Source organism: Oncorhynchus clarkii, chromosome 1 (assembly GCF_045791955.1).
Source record: "Oncorhynchus clarkii lewisi isolate Uvic-CL-2024 chromosome 1, UVic_Ocla_1.0, whole genome shotgun sequence".
Taxonomy (NCBI): domain Eukaryota; kingdom Metazoa; phylum Chordata; class Actinopteri; order Salmoniformes; family Salmonidae; genus Oncorhynchus; species Oncorhynchus clarkii.
Window position 1 is genome coordinate 16,787,453 of NC_092147.1, and position 24,651 is coordinate 16,812,103.

The 24,651-nt window shown below is 41.2% G+C and overlaps 1 protein-coding gene across 1 annotated transcript; it reads left to right on the plus strand.

Annotated features, from left to right (window-relative positions):
- Window positions 1–17,840: 17,840 nt before the first annotated feature.
- On the plus strand, window positions 17,841–19,239 carry LOC139415379 (N-acetyllactosaminide beta-1,3-N-acetylglucosaminyltransferase 3-like). The gene has a single exon (XM_071163491.1). It carries the CDS (start codon window positions 17,856–17,858, stop codon window positions 19,014–19,016), a length of 1,161 nt encoding a protein of 386 aa, XP_071019592.1. The 5' UTR covers window positions 17,841–17,855; the 3' UTR covers window positions 19,017–19,239.
- The last annotated feature ends 5,412 nt before the right edge of the window (window positions 19,240–24,651 follow it).

Sequence of the window (24,651 nt, forward strand, 5' to 3'; positions counted from 1 at the left end):
ACAAATTAAAGCCGATTCTTGTCATAGTCTATCATGTCATGACTCTTATCACTGCTTATCATAAGCGTGTGTAATCTTTATGAATGTATATATATTTTTAAAACTTTTCTATTTAAACACTTCATTGCACACAGTCAAATCACAAGTTAATTTACCTCAAATGGTGTCAAATGTAACACTATGGTCCCACCCTCATTTTGTGTTAAAACTACTCTGGTCATGGTGTTATTTTTGGAGTTAAAACCACACAATTGTGTAAATATCCAACTCTCAGAGTTGCTTAAATTTAACTCCAATGGCCATTTTCCTCTTCAGTAGAATTGTTTTTATTTTTATCATATCCCTATTTTACACTTTTCTGTGTTTGGAATTAACAATCAACTACAGCAGAGTACATTTCTCTTTCAGTTTACTTCCTTTGAGTTATAAGGGTTTGAAGCCTTATTTGAATATTTCTTAGTGTCACATTATATGCTGGTTTGTAATGTGATATCCAATCTCTGTTGGAAGCCCACTTACAGGAAAATGTGCTGCACTTTTAAATCACTCAACTTGCATTTAGAATGCCTGACGGAGTAGAGAAGAAAATGCAGAATATAAAGACTAGCGATGGGTTCTTTTGCGAACAAACTACTTTTTTTTTTTGAATGGCTCTTTTTGTCCGAACTCAACGTTTTTAACACCTGTAACTGCTATTTCCTGCAACCTAGAGCAAAAAATGGCCCTATGTGATAACAAATAGTTATTTTAAGAAGGTTGTGCTGAGGTGGTGGGGCTCAGTTATCAAGTTAGCTAAGCAGTTGTGTTGTCAAATATGATCATTATTGGCCTCATTCCACTTTTTAGTACAACCATTCATGACAAATTGTTCACCTATATTTGAACATTGTCTACAATTAGTGTCATCTTCAATTAAAATATTAACTTCCACGGTAAACCTATAATGCCTTAGGCTCTTTTCCCTCTCAGTCTCGACTGTAACCCCAGACCCATTCTCTATAACATTAGCGGCGGGCTCATTCTCCGGTGGTGCTGACAAAGGTCCAGCAGCAGCAGCTGATAACTGCGTTTTACACTTAGCTAGCTAACCAACTAGGCAGTAATCAGACACTCACTCGGTCAGAGAAGTATGGCTAAGTTACAAACTAGATATTGCGTTAGCCAACGTCGGCTGACTCCATCTACTCCTGTCTATAGGTCTTCTTCTAGGTTCAAAACAATATGGCTATAGTCAGGTAGTTCATTGTCAGAAGAAACCCACTCACACACTGCAATCTAGTGCAGTCAAAAAGTATTCCATAAGCACATCGTTCCAAAAGTATTCACCTGAATCTTCGTCAAGCATGGACAACGTTCTAGTTCATATTTTTATGGTGCACGTGCAGCCCAGAAGTATATAATCGATTTATATCCCCAATTCACAATGTCAGATTGAAAATATAAGTGACATAACAGATTCATACATATATATGCACTACTCATTGTTTTTTAGGGGGGGGGGGGTTATAGTGAAACATGTACTTTAAGTCTGTTCTCAGGTGGTGAGTCAGGTAGTCCTGGGGGGCGGGGGGCAGATGAAGGGTGAGACTGTTGCAGCTATTGGTAGATGGCCTTCACTTTGTTTTGAAAGGAGGCCAGAAAACTGTCAGAGGTCGGTGTTGATTGTGATAGAGGGTTTGTCCAGTGGGCGGAGAAGTTTGTTGTTGGTTGAGAAGAGCAGTATTGGGTTTCCTTGTTCATTCCTTATGATGTTGGAGAAATAGGCAGATTTTATTGTGGCAATTGAGTCCTTGTGTACGTGTTTTTTTTGTAGGCCTCCTTATGGACGATGAGCCCTGTCTGTTTGTAGCGCTGTTCTAGTTGTCATCCTTTGGCTTTCATGGAAGGAGTGTACCCTGGCATTGGGATGTTGGAGACCACCCTTATTTTAAGGGGGGCCAGAACATCCAGGTGGGAGGAGAGCTTGCTCACTGTTGTAATGAGCCAGCAGGTCAGTCACTGAGGATACATTAGGGTCAGTGGTGTCATGTGATTGCAGTAGATCCATTAGGTCAGCAGTGGGGATCCTTTTAGCTATTTCTGTAGGAAATTGTGCACTTGTTGGTAGGCTTGGGCATGGGGGCGGACACACTGAACAGTATGGCCTTGTGGTCAGATGGTCAGATGGGTATTTCCAGACCTGAGAGGTTGGAGGGAGCCGTGGCAGTTGTGCACACAAGGGAAAGTACATTGGTGGGGTAGTTGACATGCTGTGTGAAGTTGAAGCAATTCAACAGGGCCATAAAGTTTCTGTCAAAAGCACATCCATCAGTCCACATGCATGTTAAAGTCCCCTAGCAATTGTGTGGCAGGACACAAGGAGCAGACCGATGTTAGGCACTCAGCTAACTCAGAGAGGAAGACTAGAGGTTTTAGGTGGCTGGTAAATTGGTACTATAAACATTTATTGAGGGCCAGATAATGTACAGGCTATGCATTGAAATGTTACCTGCAATACAGGTGTGACTTTGATCTTCAAGTCAAACCAATGAAGGACAGCAAGCCCACCTACGACCCACAGCATGAGGTTTGTCAAGGTAAACAGACAGATGTTGCTTGGTTAAGCAGGTAATAGCAATTGGGTGGTTGCATGTCTATTAGGCACAAAACATCAATACATTTGTCCACAATGTCACTGATGAGTAGGGCTTAGTTGTTCAGGGATCGAGTATTAAAAACAACAAAATTGCCAGGTGACTGGCAAATGAAGTGGGGACTGGCGAGTGGAGTGGGCTTGGATGGCTCGGCATTTGGGCAATGTTATTAAATTGCTGAGGTCAACACCACAACATTCAGCTGCGGTAGGGGAAGACAGGGAGACACAGTTCTGTGTGGACTCTTTTGGCTTATGAGGGGATTTAGTACCATCTTGCAGTCTTCTGTTGGATTTTTTTCCCCCGTAGGATTCCAAGTTGAGGACCCGTTTTGAGTTCCTTACTAAGGGTTTGTTTAATCCTCTTGAAACCACGATGGAATCCTGAGTAAAAGATGTGTGTCCCCCATTCCTGTACTTTGTAGTCCTCCAGGAGATCATAGGTTAATCACTTCAATGCAGGTGTCCAAAGCAGGTATTCAATGCAGGAATTCAAACGATCAGTAATTGATGAGCTAATCTAAAACAAAAGGTTATTTAAGAAAAATGCACCTTAACTCAACTATAAATTGCTAATACAATTAACTCAGTGTGCTTCATTCTGTAGCTAGAAGACTCCTGATATCTCCAGGCAGTGGGAACACTGAGGGCCTTCAGAGAAGGCCTAATGATTTATAAAACATTTACATGTCAAGTTTGGACACATACTCATTCCAGGGTTTTATTTGTATTTTCTTTATTGTACAATAATAGTGACAAGTTCAAAACTATGAAATAACATATGGAATTATGTAGTAAACAAAAAAGTGTAAAACAAATCTAAATATATTTGAGATTCTTCAACGTAGCCACCCTTTGCCAATAGTGTGCAAAGCTGTGAAAGGTATTCTCTCAACCAGCTTCATGAGGTAGTCACCTGGAATGCATTTCAATTAAAAGGTGTCCCTTGTTAAAAGTTAATTTGTGGAATTTCTTTCCTTCTTAATGTGTTGGAGGATTGTGTTGCGACAAGGTAGGGTTGGTATACAGAATAGAAGTCCATATTATAGCAAGAACAGCTCAAATAAGCAAAGAGAAACAACATCATTACTTTAAGACATGAAGGTCAGTCTATCTGGAACATTTCAAGATATTTTAAAGTTTCTTCAGTCACAGTGCAGTCACAAAAACCAGCAAGAGCTATGATGAAACTGGCTCTCATGAGGACCGCCACAGGAAAGGAAGACCGAGTTACCTGCTGTGGAGGATAAGATCCTTAGAGTTACCAGCTTCAGAAATTGCTAAATAAATGCTTCAGAGTTCAAGTAAGACACAACTCAACATAAATTGTTCAGAGGAGACTGCGTGAATCAGACCTTCATGGTCGAATTTCTGCAAAGAAACCCCTACTAAAGGACACCAATAAGAGGTGTGATGGTTTGGGGGTGCTATGCTGGTGACGATGTCAGTAGAGGAAGAGCGGAGAGAGACTGCAATTCGATTGGAAGGGAATAAGCAAACAATCAAACTTTTAATCGGTGTGGCTGCGGTTCGGCATGGCTGTACTGTGACTGGGTCAGAGATGGTAGGAGATAGTGATAGAGAAGAAAGCAAAGCAAATTTGGAGTACAAGCGGGAGAGGTCTATGGAGGCGGAGATGAAGAAAAGGAAGTTTGAGGAGAGCAACATAGTTTCCAACACCAGCAGCATTTTGGCGGTAGAGAGTTCTAAGGAGTAAGGGCAAGATACCTCGTGACGGGATCATGGAGGTGAGAGGAGCATAAAGGAATTCTGAAGTTGGAGTTGGGATGATGAGCCCAATAAGGTTGACGGCTGTGATTGGGGAAATTGCCAATTCTAAAGTGTTAAGAGATGGGAGCTTGTTGGTGTTCTAAATTAGATAGCTATCTATAGGCTACTCACCATACTATAGGCTACAGATCTGAACCATCACTAGAATAGTTATTTATATGTTATTGAGTAGGCCTGTATCTTTGTTGAATCTAATTATTAATCTAACAATACAAATCCTTATTGTTTTGTAAGGTATGTAAGGTATTTTATATGTTGCAATAAAGTTGACTAAAGTAGTAGCATTTTTTTAAACGTATTTTCACTTGGTAATGACTAATAAGTAATTATATAGAAATTGCTTATAGGTAACTATAAAGTTACACTTCACTTTAAATAGCTAAATCATGTGTAACAACTAGCAAAAACATTGTACTTATGCAGGTATGTACTCTGTGTATCACTGTTTATTTTCTCACTTGGATGACACTTTCAGAAGCTGATGATTAGATTGTCAGAATGGTTAACGTACTTTGTTGGTACACTTCAAGTAAGTACACGTCAAGATACACTTAATTATAAATAGATAAATCCTGTGTAACCCATATTAATTACATTGTACTCATGCAGATATTACACATACTCTGTATTGCACTTGTGGGTTTATCCTCTCACTTGGATTCTGCTTCCAGAAGCTATACAATTAGGGTCAGGATGGCTAATGTACTATATAAGTACACATAAGTACACATGGGCTCCCGAGTGGTGCAGTGCAAGAGGCGTCACTACAGTCCCTGGTTTGAATCCAGGCTATATCACATCCGGCCGTGATTGGGAGTGTCATAGGGCGGCGCACAATTGGCCCAGCGTCGTCCAGGTTTGGCTGGGGTAGGCTGTCATTGTAATTAAGAATTTGTTCTTAAATGACTTGCCTAGTTAAACAAAGGTAAAATAAAAAGCTGGACGTAATGACGTCACAACTTTAAACAAAATACATAGAATGTCGAAATAAAATGAAGTGGTTGAAGTGTTTATATTACCCATTTAGTCAAAATCAAATAAAATTGTATTAGTCGTGGGGAAGACGTCACCGATGCACTTATTGATGAAGCCAATGACTGATGTGGTGTACTCCTCAATGTCATCGGAGGAATCCCAGAAAATATTCCAGTCTGTGCTAGAAAAACAGTCCTGTAGCTTAGCATCTGCTTCATCTGACCACTTTTTTTTATTGATCGAGTCACTGGTGCTTCCTGCTTTAATTTGGCTTGTAAGCAGGAATCAGGAGGATATAATTATTGTCAGATTTGCCAAATTGAGGGTGAGGTAGAGCTTGGTACGTGTCTCTGTGTGTGGAGTAAAGGTGGTCCAGAGTTTTTTTCCCTCTGGTTGCACATTTAACATTCTGATAGAAATTTGGTAAGACTGATTTAAGTTTCCCTGCATTAAAGTTCCCGGCCACTTGGAGTGCCGCCTCTGGGTGAGCGTTTTCCTGTTTGCTTATGGCGGAATACATTGATTGCGGTCTGAGTGCCAGCATCAGTCTGTGGTGGTATGTAAACAGCTATGAAAATTATAGATGAAAATTCTCTATGTAGATAGTGTGGTCTACAGCTTATCATGAGATACTCTACCTCAGGCGAGCAAAACCTCAAGACTTCCTTAGATATCGTGCACCAGCTGTTATTTACACAAATGCATAGGCCGCAGCCCCTTGTCTTACCAGACGCCGCTGTTCTATCCTGCCGATACAGCATATAACCAGCCAGCTGTATGTTGATAATATCGTCGTCGTTCAGCCACGACTCCGTGAAACATAAGATATTACAGTTTTGAATGTCCCGTTGGTAGTTTACTCTTCCACGTAGGTCATCGATTTTATTTTCCAAAGATTGCACGTTTTCTAGCAGAATGGAATGCAGTGGGGGTTTATTCGATTGCCTATGAATTCTCAGAAGGCAGCCCGCCCTCCGGACCCTTTTTTTCCGCCTTCTCTTCACGCAAATGACAGGGTTCTGGGCCTGTTCCCGGGAAAGCAGTATATCATTCACATCGGGCTCGTCAGACTAGTTAAAGGAAAAAAAGGATTCTGCCAGTTTGTGGTGAGTAATCGCAGTCCTGATGTCCAGAAGTTATTTTTGGTCATAAGAGATGGTAGCAGCAACATTATGTACAAAATAAGTTTAAAAATAAGTTACAAACAATGCAAAGAAACAAACAAAAAAACACAATTGGATAGGAACGTCAGCCTTCTTCTCCGGTGCCATCTGTATTCACAAATTGCACATTAATAAAATGACAACAGCCTGTATGCCATTCCCACCTATCTTCTGTTTCATGTCTCAGGTAGCCCGCAAAAGCCCGTGGATAGAATGCAAGAACTGAATAATATTTGTCATAATCCTAACATGCTGACCAGACCGGACACGTTGCGTGCGCAAGCGTTGCAAAATAAATTTAGAAATCCATGTTATTCAATTATTGCGCGCCAACGAGCATCTGCGATGCCAAGGGCTAACATGCTGACCAGACCGGACACGTCGCATGCGCGAGCGTCACAAAATACATTTGGAAATCCATGTTATTCAATTATTGCACCCACACTGCTCGCGCACGCCAACGAGCATCTGCGATGCCAAGGGCTAAAATAGAACTCCTTTCTATTTCTGATGCAGATCGCGCTGAAAGTCCTGTCTCTCCCATCTCCTCACTGGTTTATAGAAGCAGGTACCCACGTGCCATCTCCTCATTGGTTAAACCCACGTGGGTGATTGAAAGACGGACTGTTTTGCCGGTGGTCATGGTAATACTATGAAAGTTTAGATGCCGAACACCATATAAGTTCAAAGATGAAAAAGCCTGGAAGGAGGAGAGATGACTAGAAACGATTCGGTTGGCTGTTTTATATATGGATTAATTGTCGTAGTAGAGGACCTTGTGCATTTCATGTAAAATAACAACTCAATGTTTATATCCCAGGACAAATTAGCTAGCAACAGCAAGCTAGTGAAATAGGACAAATTGGCTAGCAAGTGCAAGCTAACTAGCTAAATTGCCATACATGTTTAACGCTTTTCAACCTGTCCCCAAATTAATGTCATTGGTTCAGAGTTTGTTTTGATATTTTAATCTGTCGTGATTGCATTTGGTGTAGGGGGACAAAATACATTTATGCACGACAGCACACGCGCGCAGCCGGTTTGGGTTCCGTGTAATTCTCATGTGCCTAGGCCTACTTATCGCCAGAGTCTGTGACATGGTGAAGCTTGAACTCATGTACTAATGCTGAAACAATATGATGGTGACATTTAAAATTGATGTCATTCTTGAAAGTCAGGACAATCCTTGTCCTGCAAAGAAACATACTTTTTTATAGTTGAATAAATAGATTTTGCAAGCAGTAGGCATTTTCGTGATGCCGTCACTTGCCCCGCATCTTCTAAATTATACATTTTGAAAACACTGTTTTCATCATCAATTTTCACAATAAAGGAAGTTCGACAAAAGAAAATCCATCCCTGCCGAACGGATGAAATGTTGGTTGATCTTTAGAAAATGTATCTTACATCTGCCGTTTTCATTAAATCGCAATGATTGGCCTCCCGGGTGGCGCTGTACTGCAGCGCCAGCTGTGCCATCAGAGTCCCTGGGTTCGCGCCCAGGCTCTGTCGTAACCGGCCGCGACCGGGAGGTCCGTGGGGCGACGCACAATTGGCCTAGCGTCGTCCGGGTTAGGGAGGGATTGGTCGGTAGGGATCTCCTTGTCTCATCGCGCAGTTATTTTTTATTTTCTTTCGCCAGTAGAGAAGGCTAAGCACTGCTATCACTGCTAGTACAGTATTCAGGAGCTGCCAAGTAGCAAGACTATTGGAGTCCAGAATAGCGACACTGCCCTCTGGTGGTTAAATAAAAGAAACTGTCATTGAACCCATTGAAATTAGGCGATCTCAGTGGAGAAATGTTGTCAAGGGAAAAAAAGGAAGAAGGGACGTAACACGGTGTGTACATTAATACAAATGAGTGCAGTGAATGAAGTAATTGCAGAAACTTCTGAAGTGAAGAAGTAGATGAATATTCAGAAAATTAAGGATTATAAGGAAACTGAACAATTAACTGTGAAAATGGCAACCATTGGTCGAGTACCAGAGTTTGAGGCTACAAAAGAGGATTTTGATTCCTATTTGGAGCGTTTTGAGCGTTGGCTGGCTGCAAATGAAATCAAAGATGAAAAGAAGGCAGACGTATTTCTCAGTGTTTTGGCTCCAACTGAGTATGGATTGCTGAAAGGTCTCATTGAACCAATAAAAGCAGTGGAGTTTAACTATGCAGAACTGACTGAAACTCTTTCAAGGTATTTCAAGCCTAAGCCAATTCTCATTGCAGAACGTTTCAGATTTTACCAACGTCACCAGAGTCAAGGGGAAACCGTGGCTGACTACATCCTTGCTTTGAAAAGGCTGGCAAGTACATGTGAGTTTGCACGATTTCTTGATGATGCTCTCCGAGACAAGTTTGTATGTGGTCTCACAGGTGAAGCATATCACAGAAAGCTCCTGTCAGAGAAGGACCTGACCTTTAAGAAAGCCTGTGATATAGCACTTGGACTCGACCTTGCCCACGGGGATACTATTGAGCTATCGGGACATGCAGAAAGTCAGAAAGGTGTTCACAAGGTCAGTGATGCACGTGGTGAAAAAAGCTCACAAAAGTCACACTTTTTTCAGTCCTGTCCTCAAGGTTACACAAGAACCAAGCAGCACACATCTCAAAGGTCTAAACCAAGTTGCTACAGATGTGGGGGAGATAATCATCAGCACAGTGAATGTCGATTCCAAAAGGAAAAGTGCCACAATTGTGGAAAGGTTGGACATTTACAGAGAGTGTGTAAGGCCTCGAAACGCACACCAAGAGCGCACAAAGTGTCAGACGCAGCACAAGACGAGGAAGGTACAACTGAAACAGTATTGGAACTGTTCACAGTGTACACAGCTCAACAACTAAAAGATGGAATCTATCTCAACATGGAGTTAGCGGGAAAACCAGTAAAAAGAGTGCCCTCTTCAGCCCGCGTCCATTGCCTTTCTTCATACACTGGTGACACTATTCCTGTGTTAGGGCAGATCCAGGTACCAGACCGGTATGAGGGGAAGGAGTGGACGCTAACGCTTGTCATTGTTAAAGGAGAAAAATCAGCCTTGCTAGGCAGAAACTGGCTACAAAAGATCAAGTTGAACTGGGGAGAAATCTTCAGTCTGAGAAATGACAAACCAGTGAGTCAGGCTACACTCACTAACATGCTGGAGAAGCACAAAGAACTTTTCAAAGATGGCTGCGGTGAAATACAAGACTTCACAGCAAAAGTCAGAGTGCAAGAAGGAACCAAGCCTGTCTTTCACAAACCACGTCCAGTTCCCTATGCTCTTAAGGAAGCAGTAGAGAAGGAACTGGACCGCCTACAGAAGAATAACATAATCACGAAAGTAGCGAGGAGCGACTGGGCCGCTCCGATTGTTGTAGTCCCAAAGAAAGACAAGACCGTCAGAATGTGCGGTGACTACAAGGTCACAGTAAATCGCTGCATACTACCAGAGGAATATCCACTACCAAACGCTGAAGAACTGTTTGCCACTCTAGCTGGTGGGAAGGTTTTCAGTAAGCTGGACCTGGCATTCGCTTATCAGCAACTGAAGCTGGATCCGGAGTCAGAACAGTATCTGACCATCAATACACACAAGGGGCTATTCAGATTCAATCGCTTGGCCTATGGAATCACGACAGCTCCAGCGATATTCCAACAAACAATGGATCAGATCTTGGACGGTATAGACCATGTTGTGTGCTTCATGGACGACATCCTCGTGTCAGCACCAACCATTGGAGAGCACCTTGTAGTGCTGGACAAAGTGATGTCAAGACTGGAGAAATATGGAGTGAGAATGAAACGCAGCAAGTGTGAGGTCCTCCAGGACTCCGTGGAGTATCTCAGATACAAGATTGATGCACAAGGCCTGCACCCAACCAACAGCAAGGTGGAAGCAATCGTAAACGCACCAGCACCCACAAATATCTCAGAGCTGAGGTAATTTTGGGGCTCCTGAACTATTACGGAAAGTTTGTGGCAAACTTGTCCACATTGTTGCATTCGCTTCACCAACTGCTGCAGGCCGATACAAAGTGGAATTGGTCCCCACAATACGAAGAAGCATTCAAGACTTGCAAACAGCATCTGCTAAAGAGCAAGTGGCTTGCCCACTATAACACAGAGATGAAGCTGAGACTCGCGTGTGATGCATCTCCATACGGAGTAGGAGCCGTCATCTCACATGTTCTACCATCAGGTGAAGAACACCCTATTGCATTTGCATCACGGACTCTGTCACCAAGTAAGAAAAATTATGGTCAAATTGAGAAGGAAGCCCTGAGCATAATATTCGGAGTGAAGAAGTTTCACAAATACCTCTACGGAAAGAAGTTCCAAATGCTGACAGATCACAAGCCTCTGTTGGCCATCCTTGGACCAAAATCAGCTATACCAACCCTTGCTGCACTTCGAATGCAACGTTGGGCTCTGATATTGTTAGCCTACGACTACGAGATTGAGTACAGACGATCCAGTGATCACGCAAATGCTGATGCACTATCAAGACTACCATGCAATAGTGACTCCGACAGTGAAGGTGATAGAGCAGTCTTCCAGATCTCTCTCATTGATGAACTGCCCATATCTGCTTCTGACATAGCAGAGGAAACAAGGAAAGACCCAGTGCTTTCTAAAGTCTTGGACTTAACATTAGGCGGTTGGCCAACCTTCGTAAATGACGATAACCTTTGTCCATTCATCGACAAGAAAGACCAGTTGTCCACTGATCATGGGTGTGTTCTGTGGGGATCAAGGGTGGTGGTACCTCACAAATTCCAGAGGAGACTGCTATCTGACATGCATGAGGGACATCCAGGGATCACTCGAATGAAAGCACTCGCTCGCAGTTATCTGTGGTGGCCTGGACTGGATCAGGACATTCAACAGCATGTAGGCCACTGCTCACCTTGTGAAGCTGTTCGCAACAAGCCTGCTGCTGCACCTCTTCATCCATGGTCCTGGGCTGCTACACCTTGGGAACGCATCCATGTGGATTACGCCGAAATTGACAAGCAACATTTCCTTGTTGTTGTCGATGTCCATTCCAAGTGGATGGAAGTGTTCCCTACTCAACTGACCACAGCTGAGAAGACCATCAATCTTCTCAGACACCTATTTGCATCCTTTGGACTAGTCAAGGAGCTCGTATCGGACAATGGCCCCCCGTTCACGTCAAACGATTTTGAAATGTTTCTCAAGAACAACGGAGTAAGGCACATCCTGTCACCACCTTACCATCCGTTATCAAACGGAGCAGCGGAGAGAGCCGTGCAAACCTTTAAGAAGGCCTGGACTAGACTCGAGGTTCAGTCTGTGCCCATCCACCAAAGGCTTCCCCGGTTCCTGTTTACTTACCGTAACACCCCACACACAGTAACGGAATGTACACCAGCTGAACTGTTTCTGAAACGCCAACCACGTACCCGCCTGACATTGTTGAAACCAGACTTGTCAAGCACTGTGGCAAAGCACCAGCTACAGCAGAAGAAAGCTCATGACAGACACTCAAAGACTGTCAGAGAATTCAAAGAGGAAGAGAGGGTGATGGTACGTGATTTCAGACACCCCAAGCGCCTGTGGAACTCAGGTGTGATCTTGCAACGCAGAGGACCTTTGACTTACCAAGTCCAAATTGGTCATCGCCAGGTCAACGTTCATGTGGATCATCTGCTATGGTCCAACGCCCCAGCAGAGACATGCCGAGAGAACAAGAACAATAACGACCCCCAGGACTATTCTCCTGACTGTGGACGTATGGGAGAGACAGAGCCTGACCTTCCACCCGAACCTGGCCCACCACAGGAAGCCCAGGAGGAGCGGAGATATCCTATTCGACAGCGAAGGGCACCTCAAAAGCTTGACCTGTGAGTTGAGCTGGTTAAGGAGGTAACGGATAGTAAAACAAACACTTTAATATGTCCTAGATAAAAGGAAAGAAAAAGGACATTACCTGGGTTAGTTATTAGGACACATCTTCTGGGCAGAATAATCCCCTGGATTTGTGCTGGGCTCTGAAAAGTCTGCTTCAACCCAGTAGTTGAAATGTTTTTAAGAATGCATTGTTCAGATATTGCATTAGTAGTTACCTAACATATTTACCTTGTTCTCTGGGAGTTAAACACTATGGGGGAGGAGTGTAGTATCTGGGATCTACATCGGTTTATATTAGTTACTGTGCTGTTACTAAGCAGTAATGCATTACGGCAGTGTTACGTTACTACACCTAATAGGAAATGCACATGCGCACTGGGGTGCCGGGAACTGTAGAGCACGAGGGGTTTTGACTAAACGGTAAACTAACTGTACTCCCGTCTCCTGCCTGGTCATTTCTCCACAACACAAATATTACACCTATAGTACTGCATTTTATTATTTTGTACAAAGTGTGCAAAACAAGACATTCCCCACCCGACCAGACGGGGCTCTTTGCCTGCTTAAATTATGCAGAAACGGGCAGCGTTTAGGTCAATAAATTGATTCTGATGGAAAGGGGAGAAATTGTCCTTTACAATGGTATTGACATTACATTTGATCTGGAATTATTACGTTTTTGTGGCGCTAAAATAAGGGCAATTGTACGGACCAAGGTTACACAGTATATCATTAATTGATGTATATCATTATTCAGTTTATCACAAATTGATGTAGCACCTTTAATTAATACACGACATTTCTCATAGTCTACGTTTGGGACTTTGGTTGACGAAGGCGCTCAAAGCAGCAAAATAAAATCTAACTGGCAGATAGGGGCCAATGCTCAGGAGCAAGTGCACTTATAACACCTAGCGCTCACGAGCATGTGTATTTTCAAAACGATTTCCTGAGCAAAGGCAACACATGTTCCAGCCGTTCTGACAATAGGACGCAGGCAGAAAAGGTAATGGACAACGACTTTAATGTGCACTGGAAATATGGAGATATGCTTTTCTATGACTATGAATGGGTTTTATACTGTACATTTATCATACTAGAAATACAGATTCCATATTTGTTCGTTTGTAGGCATATTTTATATTAATCTAATAGCCTAATAATCTCGAAAAAGTCATTATTTGTGCCAGTTCAAAATTATACATGCGAACAAACAAATAAACTGCTTTTGGACGGTCCAATACAATTATAATAAAGTCATGCAGATCCTTAGGCTACCCAGAGAAAACTTGATGAATTAACAGCGCAATAGCTACTCGTGTATGAGACGTTTGTTTTATTACTGTGGCAAAGGCAAATGTGGTTATTATAAGAAAGTGTTAACCTATACATTCACTGTTTGCTAAAATTTAATATAACAGCGAATTACCACAGTCTCTGGTGGTCTTAAAACGGGCGTATTTTCAGATTGTGCATGATCTACTCGGACACTCTTATCCTGTTATTGTCAATGAAGGAAAAACCTTCACCAACACAGGAACTCTGACTCACTCAAATTGGTCAGTAGCTTATTATGTATTTGTAATAATTGTAGTTCTACAAGTACTTGAACAGTGGGTGTGTAGACCTATTTTGTCTGTCAACATCTAGTCTTGTAAATCCCAGACCTATTTCAACAGCACTAAATATGCATGTATGCAGCACTTTGTATGTCGAAACATTACCATTAAGCGAAATGACTTTTATACGTATTTTCCGGACGTTGACATCAAGTGTGTCTCAGGTGCTGAATGAAAGGTTAGAAGACATATTTTCTGGAAGTCGTAAATATGTCTTATATGGACATACAAAATGAACTATTTTCTATACATTGAAAATATTTATTTTCCGGATATTGAAAATACGTATTTTTCAGCCATTGATTTTATGGCCAAATTTCAACTTCTATACATTCTCAATGAAGTAAGCATTATATCACAAGCATACTTTTTCACGCCTCTTAATAGGAAAGAATAGCCAACTGAAGATTGCAACAAAATATTTGTTATTTCTCCTATTACATGCACTTATGCTAGATTTTTGAATTGCTTTGAAACTAGCAGCAATGATGTTCAAAATACTTTTAACGTACAGAATAAACCGGCAGACCACTTCAACTACAATAACTGTCACAGATAACATTTTTTTTATTGCTATAACTGCGATATGTTGTGGTTTATCTACCTAAGTTGAATGCATTGACTTTAAGTCACCCTGGATAAAAGTGTCTGCTGATGTAAATGTAAAAACAAACACTTGCAAAGCATGCTGGGTATTATTCTAATGAGCTCGGCCCCAAAACAAGTACAAATTTGGTCGGTGCAGACCATATCCAAATCTGTACGAATCATAGAAGTCTAGGCTATGTTTCACAAGTTTGAACATCACGTCACAGTTTACTACAGTAGAGCACAGTATAACACAGAAGAGTACAGTACAGTATGGTACAGTACAGTTGAATTAATTAGAGTACAGTAAAGTACAGTACAGTAGGGTACAGAATAGTTTAATTTAGAGTATAGTGCAGTAAGGTACTGTACAGTAGAGTTTAATTCAGTAGAGGAGTATAGTTTAATTCAGTAGAGTACAGTTCAGTAGAGTACTTTAAAGTTAAGTAGGGTACAATACAGTACACTATACTTTACTGTACTCTAGTGTGCGCTACTGTATTGTACTGTACTTTTCTTTACTGTAATGTGTACTGTAATGTACTCTGCTGTGCTGTACTGTACTGTATTTTGCTGTACTGTGCTGTCCAAATTTGCGAAACCTAGATGTCAATGATTGGTTTAGATTTGGTCCGGTTCGGACCAATGTTCAGTTAACATTTTTTTTTATCACTGAGCAAATTTCAGGGCTGAGGAGTGCAAACTTGAAAGTTGTGAAAATTCAATGCAACTTCCGGCGTGCGTTTACTGTGAACACTGAGGCTGTACCCACTTTAAGTTAGTTTTAACAGTGGTCATGTAGGCTACTGTGAGTATTTGATCATAACGTAGGTCTACCATAGTGGCCTATCAACAAAGCAATGGAGAAAATGCATCCCATAACATTTTAACATGGAAATAGCTGTTCTATCGTTCAGCCTACCGTAGCAGCCAATGTGTGGTGTTCAATGTCGGCCTACATTCCATGAGACTTTTGGGAAAAAAACATGCAGGACTTGACATTAACCTGTTTATCCACTTGTCCTTCAGACAAGGACGTGACTGAAAATATTGTGTTGTTTGATGCAAGAAACAACTTGACAAAATATAATTCCTCATTAGTTCCATACCATTATTAAAGATAATCAGACAAATTATGCTACCCTCTGCATATTGGCTACTTAGCTTATTCAAACATGTCTCAATAGACAACACTTCCTCTTTAAGACAAAAAAAATCTCTTTACCAAAGATGTCTAGAAATGACACGTTTTGTGCTCTTGTAGTAAGCAATCACACCCCCATTGCTGACTACAAATGATATATACCTGGGCCAATAACTCACTAACTAGCAAAGGTTATGAGGAAATGTACAAATGTGCACACATCGCTACATGTAGCTCTCACTTTGATCTCAAAACAAACGCATCTACTCACAACCACTCATGCTGTAAAAACAGTCCAGTTCAAAGTGAATGGCACAGATCCATACAGCGCATTCAATATGTATTCAGACCCCTTCCCTTGTTACATTACAGCCTTATTCTAAAATGGATCAAATAATTTTTTCCACTCATCAATCTACACACAATACCTCATAATGACAAAGCAAAAACTGTTTTTTAGAAATGTTTTGTTATTTTATAATAATAAAAAACATTTAAAAAATACCTTATTTACATAAGTATTCAGACCCTTTGCTATGAGACTCGAAATTGAGCTCAGGTGCATCCTGTTTCCATTGATCATTCTTGAGCTGTTTCTACAACTTGTTTGGAGTCCACCTGTGGTAAATGAAATTGATTGGACATGATTTGGAAAGGCACACACCTGTCTATATAAGGTCCCACGGTGAACAGTGCATGTCAGAGCAAAAACCAAGCCATGAGGTCGAAGGAATTGTCCGTAGACCCCAAATGTATGCCGGACCGGATGTCTGTGGACGTCTCGGAACGTCTATGATTGGTTCAAATCAATGTCCTTGGGTTATAGATGCGGGAGGCAACCTGTCTGCATTGGTGGAAAAAGTAGTTGTCATAGTTGTCATACTTGAGCAAAAGTAAATGCTATACATCAAATTCATTATATCAAGCAAACCAGATGGCACAATTTCCTTTTTTACATTTCTATTTATTTATAGACAGACAGGGTCAGTATTTGTGTTTAGTGAGTCCTCCAGATCAGAAGCAGTAGGGATGACAACGCATTATATTGATAGGTTTGTGAATTGGACCATAATTATGTCCTGCCTGAGCATTCAAAATGTAACAAGTACTTTTTGGTGTCAGGGGAAATGTACATATTAGCCGAAGCCACTGGGATCCGACACATAATGAAAAATACTTTACAATTTACATACACTACCATTAAAAAGTTTGGGATCACTTAGAAATGTCATTTTTTGTCCATTAAAAGAACATCAAATTGATCAGAAATACAGTGTAGACATTGTTAATGTTGTAAATGACTAATGTAGCTGGAAACGGCTCATTCTTTATGGAATATCTACATAGGAGTACAGAGTCCCATTATCAGCAACCGTCACTCCTTTGTTCCAATGCCACATTGTTAGCTAGTCCAAGTTTATAATTTTAAAAGGCTAATTGATGATTAGACAACCCTTTTGCAATTATGTTAGCACAGCTGAAATCTGTCGGTCTGATTAAAGAAGCAATAAAACTGGCCTTTAGACTAGTTGAGTATCTGCAGCATCAGCATTTGTGGGTTCGATTACAGGCTCAAAATGGCCAGAAAGAAATAACTTTCTTCTGAAACTCATCAGTCTATTCTTGTTCTGAGAAATGAAGGCTATTCCATGCGAGAAATTGTCAAGACACTGAAGATTACATACAACGATGTGTACTACTCCCTTCACAGAACAGAGCAAACGGTCTCTAGCCAGAATAGAAAGAAGAGTGGGAGGCCCCAGTGCACAATTGAGTAAGAGGACAACTACATTATAGTGTCTAGTTTGAGAAACAGACGCCTCACAAGTCCTCAACTGGCAGCTTCATTAAATAGTACCTTCAAAACACCAGTCTCAACATCAACAGGGAAGTGGTGACTACAGGATGCTAGCATGTTGTTAAACAAGTTTTCTGCCCGTCTGCAATTTAACCTCATAGTCAGAGTGCTGGAGTACTGAGCCAAAACAACAACAAAATGTGTCACTGTTCCATTAATTACAGAGGGCACTTAATCTCTGGCCCATTTTGTACCTTTAATGCCTTGTTTTTTCTCATTACAGAGCAACAAAAATGAGAAGGTCGTCTCGTTTGCTTGAGTCAACAGCTTTACTTGTGATCAGCATTCTGTGCTTGGTCATAATTTTTATTAAAGAGGACATTCGTCCTAAAAAATCCTCAAACCATTTCCAGATAAACAGGAGGGAATCAACCTATCAAAACAGACCTCAGAAACCAACCAGTGAGAGCGCAGGTGTTTCTACCTGGGGCCATTGTGAACGGAATGAGTCTGCGGCCAATGTGTCAGGGTTTTCTTCTCTGCCAGTTCACATCCAAGACTTCCTTTTCTATCGTCACTGCCGCCACTTCCCAATGCTGCTGGATGTACCTGATAAATGTGGAGGCCCTCACAAGTCTGCTGACGTCTTTCTTCTGCTGGTCATAAAAAGCTCACCTGCGAATTATGACCGCCGTGAGGTACTACGGAAAACCTGGGCCAAGGAGAGACTGCAGAATGGAGTCTGGATTCACAGGATTTTTCTCTCGGGAACAACAGGCACAGGCTTTGAGAAGCGCAAGCTAAATAAGCTTCTACGACTGGAGAACCGTGAGCATAATGACATCTTGCAGTGGGACTTCAACGACTCCTTCTTCAACCTCACCCTGAAGCAGATTTTGTTCTTAGAATGGATGGACAAGAACTGCCGCCAGGCCCGATTTCTCCTCAACGGTGACGATGATATCTTCGCCAACACAGATAACATGGTGGACTACCTTCAGAGTCTAAAAGACAATAATGGTGACAAGCACCTTTTTGCAGGTCATCTAATCCGCTATGTAGGACCCATTAGAGAGTCAGGGAGCAAATACTATGTCCCAGTCCAGGTTCAAGAGTCAGACTCATATCCCCCGTACTGTGGGGGAGGGGGCTTCCTGCTCTCTGGAAACACAGCTATGGTCATTTACAAAATGACCCATACCATTCCCATTTTGCCAATTGATGATGTCTACATGGGAATGTGTCTGGAAAAGGCTGGTCTTGGGCCAGAGTCCCATTTCGGAGTCAGGACTGCTGGACTTCATGTCCCCTCCCAAAACGTGGACACTTACGATCCTTGTTATTACAGGGAAATCATTTTAGTACACAGATTTCTGCCTCATCAGATATATATTATGTGGCACGGAATACATGAACCTAACTTGAGATGTAGTAATTCGCAAGGTTCTCTTTAGCCATCTGTCCTGTTGAAATCAGTTGCCTGCTGAGGTTTGCTTTTCCAGTCTTTTTTTCAAACATGTGTGATGTCTGAAAGTTGTTTTTGTTGTTGTAAATACAGACTAATTTTAAGATGTAAATTATGGGATTGATTGCTTCTTCTGTGTATGTACATAGAAATTATCAAAGTTTATATAATGTATTGTTTTAAGTCAGTATCACTTCTTTCTATTTAATAAATGAAAACATGCATATTAAAAAATATATATGATATTGATTCTATATCAAACGCGAATAAAATAAAATGCATCTTTGATTTTTACCATGTGTATGCCTTTAGCTCATTCTGGCGATTGTTGTTGTAATTGAGGTAAATATTATTGAGTATATGTATATGTTTATAAAGTATATGTAGATTATTGTTCATAAACCCACCGGACCACAAATAAGCCATATTTCACAATAATTTCCACTGCAGATCACCATAAACAATGGATTTCATGAATTCATATTTTATTTAACCAGGCAAGAAATGTCTTATTTACAATGACAGCCTACCCCAGCCAAACCCAGATGACGCTGGGCAAATTATGCGCTGCCCTATAGGACTCCCAATCAAGGCTGGATGTGATACCGCTGCGCCACTCGGGAGCCTACTCAGAATCTGTCATCCTTTTCTCTTCAGTACTTCAGCTGTAGCCACACATTTTAACATTTATAGTATGAAAGTAATACTATTATTACATAAACCAAATAGAGACATGGGACGGCAGGTAACCTAGTGGTTAGAGCATTGGGCCAGTAAACAAAAGGTTGCTGGATTGAATCCCTGAGCTGACGAGGTAAGAATCTGTTGTTCTGCCCCTGAACAAGGCAGTTAACCCACTGTTCCCCGGTAGGCTGTCATTGTAAATAAGAATCTGTTCTTAACGGACTTGCCTAGTTAAATAAAACAACTTTTGGAAGCATACAAACAACATTCTGTTATTACAAGTGCCTGATACTGTATTGGCAAAGGGGGATACTAAGTCATTTGTTCAACTATAATGTGTCTTCCACATTTCTCTGAATCAGAGAGGTGCGGGGGGCTGCCTTAATCGACAGTGCCCGAGGAAGTGGGTTAACTGTCATTCTGCTCAGGGGTAGAACGACAGATTTTTGTCAGCACAGGGATTTGATTCAGCAACATATTGGTTACTGGCCCAACGCTCTAACCACTAGGCTACATACAGTGGGGCAAAAAAGTATTTAGTCAGCCACCAATTGTGCAAGTTCTCCCACTTAAAAAGATGAGAGAGGCCTGTAATTTTCATCATTGGTACACTTCAACTATGACAGACAAAATGAGAAAAAAAATCCAGAAAATCACATTGTAGGATTTTTAGTGAATTTATTTGCAAATTATGGTGGAAAATAAGTATCTGGTCAATAACAAAAGTTTTTCTCAATACTTTGTTATATACCCTTTGTTGGCAATGACAGAGGTCAAACGTTTTCTGTAAGTCTTCACAAGGTTTTCACACACTGTTGCTGGTATTTTGGCCCATTCCTCCATGCAGATCTCCTATAGAGCAGTGATGTTTTGGGGCTGTTGCTGGGCAACACGGACTTTCAACTCCCTCCAAAGATTTTCTATGGGGTTGAGATATGGAGACTGGCTAGGCCACCCCAGGACCTTGAAATGCTTCTTACGAAGCCACTCCTTCATTTCCCGGGCGGTGTGTTTGGGATCATTGTCATGCTGAAAGACCCAGCCACGTTTCATCTTCAATGCCCTTGCTGATGGAAGGAGGTTTTCACTCAAAATCTCACGATACATGGCCCCATTCATTCTTTCCTTTACACGGATCAGTCGTCCTGGTCCCTTTGCAGAAAAACAGCCCCAAAGCATGATGTTTCCACCCCCATGCTTTACAGTAGGTATGGTGTTCTTTGGATGCAACTCAGCATTCTTTGTCCTCCAAACACGACGAGTTGAGTTTTTACCAAAAAGTTATATTTTGGTTTCATCTGACCATATGGCATTCTCCCAATCTTCTTCTGGATCATCCAAAGGCTCTCTAGCAAACTTCAGACGGGCCTGGACATGTACTGGCTTAAGCAGTGGGACACGTCTGGCACTGCAGGATTTGAGTCCCTGGCGGCGTAGTGTGTTACTGATGGTAGGCTTTGTTACTTTGGTTCCAGCTCTCTGCAGGTCATTCACTAGGCCCCCCCATGTGGTTCTGGGATTTTTGCTCACCGTGATAATTTTGACCCCACGGGATGAGATCTTGCGTGAAGCCCCAGATCGAGGGAGATTATCAGTGGTCTTGTATGTCTTCCATTTCCTAATACTTGCTCCCACAGTTGATTTCTTCAAACCAAGCTGCTTACCTATTGCACATTCAGTCTTCCCAGCCTGGTGCAGGTCTACAATTTTGTTTCTGGTGTCCTTTGACAGCTCTTTGGTCTTGTCCATAGTGGAGTTTGGAGTGTGACTGTTTGAGGTTGTGGACAGGTGTCTTTTATACTGATAACAACTTCAAACAGGTGCCATAAATACAGGTAACGAGTGGAGGACAGAGGAGCCTCTTAAAGAAGAAGTTACAGGTCTGTGAGAGCCAGAAATCTTGCTTGTTTGTAGGTGACCAAATACGTATTTTCCACCATAATTTGCAAATAAATTCATTAAAAATCCTACAATGTGATTTTATGGATTTTCTTCTCATTTTGTCTGTCATAGTTGAAGTGTATGATGAAAATTACAGGCCTCTCTCATCTTTTTAAGTGGGAGAACTTGCACAATTGTGGCTGACTAAATACTTTTTTGCCCCACTGTACCTCCCCATATTGAGAATAGAATAAGTGTAGTATAAGTGTAGAAAGGGAACTGACGTACAGTAGGCGGTATCTTTTCAACGGACACAAGTTTTGTTTTTCTGTGGATGTTTGGACAATGATGGATCTATCTATATTTGACAGCTGGCATTATTATTAAAGTAAACGATTCACAACACGTTATTGATTAATAATTTTCTTAACATTTTTCACTTGTGTAACTACAATGCCTCAGGAATCCCCCACCACCCGCTAAGCTCAGAACAATCCTACCCAACTTGCACAGTGGATGATTACATGGGCTGCTTTATATAATTAACATTTCATTATTTATTTTCCATATTTTCTCATTGTTTCTGTGATAAAAAAATACAATTAACATTTAAATGTCCTGTGTAGTATTTAAAAATGTTGATACTTTGTGCAAGGAAATTGATAAGCATTAAAAACTTTGTGGATGGAGCCTCTTGAGTGGCGGAGCGGTCTAAGACACTGCATCACAGATGCTGGTTCGAGACCCGTGCCGGTCGTGACCGGGAGATCCATGAGACGACGAAAAACTGGCCCGGCGTCGTCCGAGTTAGGGGAGGTTTTGGCCAGCCGGGACGTCCTTGTCCCATCAAGTGTATGGTGTTTCCTTTGACACAAAATGTTTTTTTTGTGGATCGGTATAATTTGTATGTATAAAATGTATAGTAGTAATATTTATAATTACTAAATCGTGTAATTTTGAATACATTTATTTAACTTTGCATCGGGCCGCTTCTGGTGGGATTCTGGTAAGATGCCGGCAAAATCAGCTGAATTCCAGTAAACGGAAACGGCCATCATTCATTTTAATTCCCGGACGAGTCCAACACCCGATTCCGAGCCGATTCAATCAGTTCCGGCTGCTTCTGGGCCGCTTTCTCATTGCTAGCTGTGTGACGATTGGGAAGGAAATGTTTGTGGTCGACTTCAAAATAAAAACGTTAGACAAGAAATTATTTGTCAAATCAAATCAATCAAATCAAACTTTATTTGTCACATGCGCTCAATACAAGTATAGACCTTGTACAAGTATAGACTGTGAAATGCATACTTACGAGCCCTTAACCAACAGTGCAGTTCAAGAAGAGTTAAGAGTCAATGGCCATTTGATTAATTGTTCAGCAGTCTTATGGCTTGGGGGAAGAAGCTGTTGAGGAGCCTTTTGGTCCTAGACTTGGTGCTCCGGTACGCTTTCCTCTGACACTGCCTATTATATAGGTCCTGGATGGAAGGAAGCTTGGCCCCAGTGATGTACTGGGCCATATGCATTACCCTCTGTAGCGCCTTACTGTCAGATGCAGAGCAGTTGCAGGTGATGCAACTGGCAGGATGCTCTTGATGGTGCAGCTGTAGAACCTTTTGAGGATCTGGGGACCCATGCCAAATCTTTTCAGTCTCCTGAGGGGGAAAAGGTTTTGTCGTGCCCTCTTCACAACTGTCTTGGTGTGTTTGGACCATGATAGATCGTAGGTGATGTGGACACCAAGGAACTTGAAGCTCTCGACCTGCTTCACTACAGCCACGTCGATGTGCTCGGCCCTACTTTTCACGTAGGCCAGGATTAGCTCCTGTGTAACAATGTTTTTGTTGCAAATTGCGTTGGTGGTATTGATTTATTTTTAATAATTTTTGTAAAAAATGTATATATTCCTGTTCCCTTACTAATCATTGTTCCTGTTCTGTTATTGATGTCCTAGTACAAAGCACTCTCACACTGATATGGAGCAGTTTATCAGATACAGTGTTCTATGTAATGGCCTAATTCACTTATTGATAGAGGTCATAGATCATTAGGATATTAAACGAAGCACAAGATGTGAAAACCAAAACAAATAAGCCTTTTACAAAGGACTTCCCTTCAGCGGTGTAAAGTGTAAAATATTTTTTACTTAAGTACTTTACACCACTGCTTAAGTAGTACTTTAAAGTATTTGTACTTAAGTAAAAATATTTTGAAGTACTAAAGTAGTTTTTGGGGGTTTCTGTACTTCACTTTACGATTTCTATTTTTGACAAATTTTACTTTTACTTCATTCCTAAAGAAACTAATGACATTTTTACTACATTTTCCCTGACATCCAAAAGTTACGTTTTGAATGCTTAGCAGGACAGAAAATGGTCCAATTCACACACTTATCAACTGAACCTGCATGGTCATTCTTACTGCCTCTGATCTGGTGCACTCACTAAACACATTCATTGTTTGTAAATAATGTCTGACTGTTGGAGCATGCCCCTTGCTATCCGGAAAAAAAAAACAAGAAAATTGTACCGTCTGGTTTGCTTATTAATACAAGGAATTTTTAATTATTCATACTTTTACTCTTGATACTTAGGTATATTTAAAACCAAATGCTTTTAGACTTTTACTCAAGTAGTCATTTCCTGGGTGACTCACTTTTACTTGAGTCATTTTCTAATAAGGTATCTTTACTTTTACTCAAGTATGACAGTTGGGTACTTTTTCCACCACTGTACTTATGTAGTTTTTGGGGGTATCTGTACTTTACGTGACTATTTATATTTTTGCCAACTTTTACTTCACTACATTCCTGAAGAAAATAATGTACTTATTGTGAGCGGACCAAGTAATTTGATGTTACTCTAAAGGGGAAAGGTGGAATAAATGAGTCAGGAGTAGGTTTTCTCTATTGAGGGATTTCTTTCAACTCAAACACTCCAACACAATCAATGATGATCTCCCACGGAAAACATAAATATTCTTCTTTACACGAAAAAGGAACACAAGACGAGTGTCTTTAAACTAGGACATAAATCACGGATTTGTCACCGTCTTTATTG